Source organism: Phyllostomus discolor, chromosome 13 (assembly GCF_004126475.2).
Source record: "Phyllostomus discolor isolate MPI-MPIP mPhyDis1 chromosome 13, mPhyDis1.pri.v3, whole genome shotgun sequence".
NCBI classification, from domain to species: domain Eukaryota; kingdom Metazoa; phylum Chordata; class Mammalia; order Chiroptera; family Phyllostomidae; genus Phyllostomus; species Phyllostomus discolor.
The window spans coordinates 13,400,076-13,407,727 of NC_040915.2; the positions used below are offsets into that span (position 1 = coordinate 13,400,076).

General features: G+C 54.0%; 2 protein-coding genes across 3 annotated transcripts; one reads left to right on the forward strand and one right to left on the reverse strand.

Annotated features, from left to right (window-relative positions):
• The first annotated feature begins 941 nt into the window (after positions 1-941).
• On the forward strand, positions 942-5,958 carry WDR55 (WD repeat domain 55). 2 transcript variants are annotated; one of them, XM_028528190.2, is made up of 7 exons: positions 942-1,233; positions 3,195-3,295; positions 3,374-3,461; positions 3,559-3,738; positions 3,835-3,934; positions 4,022-4,191; positions 4,272-4,915. In XM_028528190.2, exons 1-7 carry the CDS (start codon positions 1,043-1,045, stop codon positions 4,573-4,575), a joined length of 1,134 nt encoding a protein of 377 aa, XP_028383991.1. In that variant the 5' UTR covers positions 942-1,042; the 3' UTR covers positions 4,576-4,915. The 2 variants fall into 2 exon arrangements, 1 of the variants encoding a protein (XP_028383991.1); XR_003685621.2 differs by having other exon boundaries at positions 946-1,244; positions 4,022-5,958.
• Positions 5,240-7,554, reverse strand: DND1 (DND microRNA-mediated repression inhibitor 1). The gene is made up of 4 exons (XM_028528191.2): positions 7,402-7,554; positions 7,186-7,303; positions 6,327-6,788; positions 5,240-5,720 (listed from the first exon to the last, which is right to left on the reverse strand). The coding sequence occupies exons 1-4, from the start codon at positions 7,516-7,518 to the stop codon at positions 5,263-5,265; spliced, it is 1,155 nt and encodes a 384-aa protein (XP_028383992.2). The 5' UTR covers positions 7,519-7,554; the 3' UTR covers positions 5,240-5,262.
• Positions 7,555-7,652: the final 98 nt, after the last annotated feature.

Sequence of the window (7,652 nt, forward strand, 5' to 3'; positions counted from 1 at the left end):
CTGGAGTTCCTCTCTCCAATCCTGAGGGCATTCAGCCCTCCTTACTAGTTGGGGATGTGAACTGAAAACGGGGTTCTATTGAGAGTAACTTCACAGGCTTATCCGATCATAAGTTCCTAAACAGCAGGTCACGGTGGGTAGTCACACCCCAGGCATATTAAGACTTTAGTAAAAGGTTTATCTTTGCCGTGAGGAAGCCCTGTGCATTGTTTCTGTGCATCTAGGTTAACACATCTTTGAAATAATCATCCTCAAGAGAGCACATAATCGTTAAAAATCCTATACCAGGGGTGTCAAACTCGTTTTTACTGGGGGCCACATCAACTTGGCAGTTGCCTTCAAAGGGCTGAATGTAATTTTAGGCCTGCATAAATGTAACTACTCCTTAACTAGGGGCAAGCAGCTCGGTACTGTCACTGGGTAGAAACAAGGTGCCCCATGGGATAAAACAAGGTGGAAGGCTAGATTCAGCCCACAGGCCTTGTGTTTGCCACCTGTGCTATAATCCATTCCCAATCTTGCTTTCTTCCACCTTCATGTAATCTTGCTTACATTCCCTCTTTAGTTTCAAATACATAAAAAAAGTTGCAAAATCGTCATTCTCCGGAACATCTGAGATCCTGCTCCCTTGCATATGCCTTTCGTTTGGCTCAAATAAACTCGTAAAAATTCTCTACAAGTTTGGATGTTTCTTAGGCTGACAAGGAGCTTGTACCAAACACAGCATGGGTCAGCATGAGGAGGAAGGACAAACGTGACTAAAGAGAGGATTGATGGCCATGCGGTCCAGCGGGCCTAGAAATAGACGGTATCAACACCCAAAAGTATCGGGCCACAGGGGCGTGGCCTGTAGGGTCGGTCCGCCCACACCGGCTGCCGCAGCCCGCCTCTTCCTGGTTACGGAGAACGCCTGGAACCACTTCCTGATCCGCCCCCTTCCATCCGGCCCCCGAACGGAAGTGGTGCGCTCAGCTACTGACTCCTGCCGGGTCCCTGGGTCTTGGGCTCGCTTCACTGCTGCGCAGCTCGGATCCTCTCGTGCATGGATTGCACGTGTGAGGAGAGGTCCGCGGAGGACAGGAGCGACGAGGAGGACTCCGACTCCCCGGAAGTACCGGCCCGTATCCGGGACACCCCTGAAGACATCGTTTTGGAAGCGCCAGCCAGTGGGCTGGCATTCCACCCGTCCCGTGACCTCCTGGCGGCGGGGGACGTGGACGGGGACGTGTTTGTGTAGGTGCACGGTAGGACCGGGGACGTGGTGAGTGTGGTGGGTGAGGGGGCTGCCGGGTCAGAAAACTCCCCAGGGATGCAGCTGGGAGGCGAGAGGAGAGTGCAGGGAGACAAATTTTGCAAGACTCATCTAGTCTGATTCGTTCGTTAACATTCAACTTTAAACAAGTTACCACACAAATCTCTTGAAAGAATACAAGACGACGAAGTGGCTGTAATGTGAGGGCGCATAGAGACAGTAAGTACCTGGACAGGAAGGCTTTTGGGGCACTCTTTCTCACCAGATTATTACACTGACCGGAAACGAGCCCAGCAGGACCTTCTGCTTCTTGCTTACTTAATTGATCTTTTGAAAACACAAGCCCAACCACCTCACTTCCTTGATTAAACCTTTGAATAGTTTACCTTTGCTTTTAGGATTAAGTCTAAAATCCTTGACCCTCTGGCCCTTGCTTGCTTTCTCCTCTAGTTTCTGTGCTTATTCATCCTTACCATTATACCTTGAAGCCTCAGCTCCTTTGCACGCTATTCCTTCTGCCTAGAAAAGTCCTCTCCCCTCACTTGTACCTCCCGTCCCTGAGTTCTCAGCATCTCTTCACTCTTCCACATGCCCCAGACTAAATTAGATCACCAATTAGATGCTGCTTTGGCACCAGATGTCTTTTCCTTGATAAATGTCATAATGGTTTATAATCATACATCGGTTTGTAATTATTTGAATGCTTGTCTTATTCACTAAAAAAAGTGACTTTATTAAGCAGCCCTTTCATGCTAGGCACTGGGATGGAGCCCAGTTCTGCCCACCTGGAACTCAGTTGCAATTAAGTACTTATTCATTTGGCCCTTTTAAGGATGAGGCAGGCAGTGGGGATACTCTCCGGACAGGTGCTTTCTGTTGCTGAGTTTACAGGCTGGTGCCTCTGTGCCATGTGCATTTTGAGCCTGGCTTCTTTTCAGTGCGTGGTCACAGTGTGCCACAATTAACAGTGGCTTTCTCTAGCTCCCTAAGACCTGGAGCGCAAGAACCCTGTCTCAATGATCTTTTATGTTTCCAGCTTCTAGGGCTGTCCTGTCGTTCAATTTTTAAAAATTTTTGTTTATTTCCAGTGAGAGGGGGAGGGAGGAAGAAAGGGAGAGAAACATCAATGTGTGGTTGTCTCTCATGTACCCCCCACCAGGGACCTGGCCCCGCAACCCAAGTGTGTGCCCTGTCTGGGAATCGAACTGGTGACCCTTTGGTTCACAGGCCAGCACTCAGTTCACTTAGCCACACTAGCCAGAGCATGTTTTTTTTTTTTTTTTTTTTTTTTTTTTAAGAGAAGGAGAGAAATAGCAACCAGTTGGTACCCTTTGGCACGTTCCCATTTGGGACCCTGGCCTGCAACATAGGCATGTGCCCTTAGTGGGAATCAAAGCAGCGAGCTTTTGGTTCGAAGGCTGTTGCTCAATCCACTGAGCCACACCAGCCAGGGCACCCAAGGATATTTTTATTGATTTTTAGAAGGTGGGGGAGGAGAGAGAGAGAGGCATTGATGTTAGAAGGAAACATCGATTGATTGCCTGCCGTACCCACCCTGACTGGGGATCAAACCCACAACCTACGCTTGAACCTGAAACCTTTTATTGTACAGGACGACAATCCAACCAAGCCCTCAGGGCGTCATTAATTTAACAAATATTTCTGGGCATTCACAATGGTCCTGACCTAATATTTCTTCAGGCTGGGGCTTGCAAGGATGATGAAGAGGGGTGGGGCGGCATCATAAAGACGTCCCTAGCAAATGTACTTTGAATTACCGTTTATCAAATGAGAAAAAGACCTGACATTTGGAGCTCACTGAACATGGAAAAATGGGATGGTAAGCTCTTCATGCTTAGAGCTGTACTAGCAGGAACTCCTAGGTAGGTGGTACGTCCCAGGCAGGGTCTGGGGTCATTCACTCTCCTCCACCTCTCCCAAGGTTTTCCTACTCCTGCCAAGAGGGAGAAACCAAGGAGCTCTGGTCCTCAGGTCACCACCTCAAGTCTTGCCGCGCTGTGGTCTTCTCTGAAGATGGGCAGAGTGAGTATTAGGGAAGACAGTGTACTGGTGGGAAGGGAGCAGTGAGCAGCACCATGACATGGGCACCTTTTTCCCCAGAACTTGTTACTGTATCCAAGGACAAAGCCATCCATGTTCTAGATGTGGAGCAGGGCCGACTGGAAAGACGTATTTCCAAGGCGCATGGGTAAGGGGAACCAGCTGTGCACTGAGGTGAGGGGTAAGGACTCTAGCTCCCTGCTGGGACAAACATGCTCCAATAACGCCTGCGCCTGTGCCTCTAGTGCCCCAATCAACAGTCTGCTGCTGGTGGATGAGAATGTTCTAGCCACTGGGGATGACACAGGTGGCATCCGGCTGTGGGACCAGCGGAAGGACGGCCCCGTAATGGATATGCGGCAGCATGAGGAGTACATTGCTGACATGGCTCTGGACCCAGCCAAGAAGCTGTTGCTGACAGCCAGGTACAACCTCAAAGCCGCCTGCCCTCCCTTCCCTGTGTTAAACGTCTCCCTCAAGGGGAGCCTCTGGCCAAGCCTGCTGCTCTGCTTTCTCTCCAGTGGGGATGGCTGCCTTGGTGTCTTCAATATCAAGCGACGCCGGTTCGAGTTGCTTTCAGAACCTCAGTCTGGAGACCTGACCTCTGTCACAATCGTGAAAGTACAACTGGGTCTGGTGGCCCGTGGGTGTGCTAGGGACTTGGTCTGACATGGTCCACAAACATGGTTTGTCCTTTTTTCTCTGTAGTGTGGGAGGAAGGTGGCCTGTGGCTCCAGTGAAGGTACCATCTACCTCTTCAACTGGAATGGCTTTGGGGCCACAAGTGACCGCTTTGCCCTGAGAGCCGAGTCTATCGACTGCATGGTTGCAGTCACCGACAGTCTGCTGTGCACTGGGTCCACTGATGGAGTTATCAGGTGAGAGGGGCCAGGCCCTCAGGTCACAGGAAGGGTAGGCCCAACCAGCCAATACCCAACACTCTTTTCCCTCCACCCAGGGCTGTGAACATCCTGCCGAACCGCGTGGTGGGCACTGTGGGCCAGCACACCGGGGAGCCTGTGGAGAAGCTGGCCCTCTCCCACTGCGGCCGCTTCTTGGCCAGCAGTGGCCATGACCAATGCCTCAAGTTTTGGGACACGGCCCAGTCGCAGGCTGTGGTAGTGAATGACTACCGTCGGCGTAAAAAAAAGGGAGGGCCGCTTCGGGCGCTGAGCAGCAAGGCTTGGAGCACTGATGACTTCTTTGCAGGACTGAGGGAAGAGGAAAAGGAGGAAGAGGAGAGTGAGGACGACAGTGACTGAGGGATGAGCTGAATCTCAAAGACAGGTCCTCATTGGGCAAGAGTCTTGCTCCCTGGGCTGAATCCCCAGAGGCTGTGCGGATGTCATGCCCTCTTGTGCGGCACATGGAGAAGGGCAGACGGGCTCGGGACTGTGGGGAAGCAGTGCTGCTCACACCACCAGTGTAAGCCAAGTCCACAGCTGGGGCAAGACGGCACGGACACAGGTGTACACCAACCAGGGGTTTAATATAAATACAACCAGCATAGAAAAACCAACCAACAATACACGTACACCAAAACCAAAATGCCAACTGGTGGGGACAAATGGCAGATTTATGACCCTTTGGCTCAGCCTTCCCCGAAATAAAAACCAACAAAGACAAATCAACAAAATGAGCAAAGATTCACACTAAGCTGTGGGAGGAGACAGAGTGAGAGAGAGGCTGTGTGTGTCACACAGGCCAAGGAAAACCCTGGGCTGGGAGTGGGAGGGAGGGCAAGGTCCCTCACCACAGCTTAGCCAAACCTGAGCTGTCCCTAGGTGCACTGGGGCTGTGCCCCAGCTGGGAGGCTGTCAGGCTCAGGGCAGGACCCAGGTTCCTCCCCTTCTTTGGGGATCAGATGGTGGCTACCCAGGCCTGCTGGGTTGGAGACTGACACAGGCTTTGCCTACTTGTTCAGGCTGCCTGTGGAGACAATGGGGTTACTACTTAACCATGGTACCTGCCTCAGCTCCAGCAGGCCACAGGAGGCTGGCCCCAGACTCACTCAGTGTCTCCAGGAGCCGTGCAGACACAGCGTCCTTGGCCACCTCATGCCCGTCCTGCCCATCCATGGTCAGTACAACCCAGATGAGGCCGCTGAAGGGCACTGGATGCCCAGGGATCACCACCTGGTACCAAAAGTGGTGCCAGCCAGCAGGGCCTGTGCCCAAGCACTTGGTGAGGAACACTGGGCTGCCCAACTTCATCCGCTGGCACAGCAGCTGCAGGGCAGCTCGAGCCCCTTGGGACTCTAGCTTGTCCCTAGCCAGCACCAATTGGCTACCCTCTGGCTGTAGGCCCCTTGGGGAGGGCCCCACAACCTGCTGCTGGCGGAGTCGCTGCTTCAGGTCTGGCTTGAGCCACTCCACAGCCACCTGCTCTCCACAGAGGCGTGACTGCCCTGCAGGAAAAAGGCAAAGGGAAGACAGTTCTTAGCCCTGGGCTAAGCCCCAGCCTGTTTTAATCTCCAGCCTCCCATTTCCAGGTGGTGTGACCTCTGGCATATTCAGTGACTTAAGGCTTCATTGTATTTGTAAAGAGGGTGTAATAATTGCTGCCTTCTAAATTTTCTTGGAGGTGTACTGGTAAATGCTAGTTTTACCCACTGCATAATCATAAAATAGCTCATCTTTACTGTGGAAACTTGCCCTGAATGTGCTAAGTACCCACTTAATTCTCACAGGATACAAGTCTCAGTTGCACTGCCTTGGGCAAGTAAGTTCCGGTAAAACAATCCTTCCCTACAGAGGGAGGTCATTGTGTGAGTCTGTGTGTTTTAAATTGGACTGTTGAGAGTTAAGCCCGGATATAAATTCGAAGCAAGTTTAGGTTAGCGGTAGTGCCACTGGGAATTTAAAAACCTGAGTTCAAATAAATGGTGTAAGGTTACAAATTCGGGTATTCTTGACCCTACGATATTTCGACTGCCCGCCGTGAGCGTGAGCGGTAAAGTACTTGGCAGAACACTTGCCCCCAACCAGCGGCCCCTAGCAGCCTCCACTCCTACCTTCCATCAGAGCCTTTTTGGCCATGGCCGCGGCACGGTGCGAGCTGAACTTGAGCAGTGCCATTTGTGTGGGCTCCGACCCGGGGCTGGGCAGCAGCAGCGCCTCCTGAAGGCCAGGGCCCAGCGGCTGCAGCGCGAGCAGCAGCGCGCGGCGGGTCAGAGCCGGTGGCAGCCCGTCTACACACAGCTCGCACTTCTCGGTGCTGAGGCACACGAGCAGCGGGCAGGAGGGCCGCAGCGGGTGGTTGTGCAGCGCGGCGATGGCGGCCTGGGCCCCGCGCCGCGAGCTGTAGCGGGCATAGGCGAAGCCGCGGTTCAGGCCGCTAAAAGTCATCATCAGGCGGAACTCGTAGAGACGGCCCACGCGCTGGAACAGTGGGATCAGCTGGTGCTCGTACACGTCCTGGGGCAGCCTACCGATAAACACTTCCGACCCGGGCGGCGGCGGGCTGCCTACCCAGCCTGGGGGAAGGGAATGGAAGGCACCATCATCCGCCAGGAAGTCCCGGGGTGGGGGCCCCGGGACCCGGCACGGGAGGGACGGTGTGAGTACACGTCTGTGAAATGGGTGCAACATCTGTACCCCCGGGTCTTTGGCATACGTGGGTGATTAGGGTAAACCGGGACTGGCACACAGTAGGTGCACCTTCAGACTCGCTCCATTCCTTGAGGGGGTTGGTAGGTGGAAAGCCACAGGCAAGGCGTTTCCACCGTTGCTGGGGGAGGGGGTAAGGTGAAGTTAAGAGGTTCCGATAGTGGAAGATAGTGGAAAATCGGGGTAAGCGCCTCCCCCAAAGGAGCCAGTCAGGACCACTGAGGCTGGTGTAGCCCAGTAGGCGTAGGACTGTGACTAGTGTACCTGGGGGTGGCCCGCCATACTTCCTCTGCCCGTTCACTTGCACCAGGCAGATGCCCGTCTCCCTGACCCACGCCTCCAGCGCCGCCTTGTTCTCCGGATTCACCCTCTCACACCACAGCTGAAGGGGAAGGGGCAAGTTGGAATGGCGGATCACCGTGCGCGCCCCCACCCCACTCCCCGCGCAGGTGGGACTCGTCCACTGTCGTTGCCACTCACCTCGCACTCCCGCTTGGACTGCATGGCTCTCTTGGGCCTGTCGGTGCTCCCTTTTAAAACCTCCTCCCTGGCTGCCTCTGGAAGCTTCCCTACCCCTCCACCCCGCGAAGCTCTCATTGGCTCTGAGCAGGGCCCCGCCTCCCAAGAGGGGGTGGGGGTATCTGCCGCACGTGTGCCGAGACCCTCAGGTGAAAGTTAGAAACGCTGGCGGTTGAATTTGCAGGCCGCCCCAGCTCCAAAGACACAGCTGG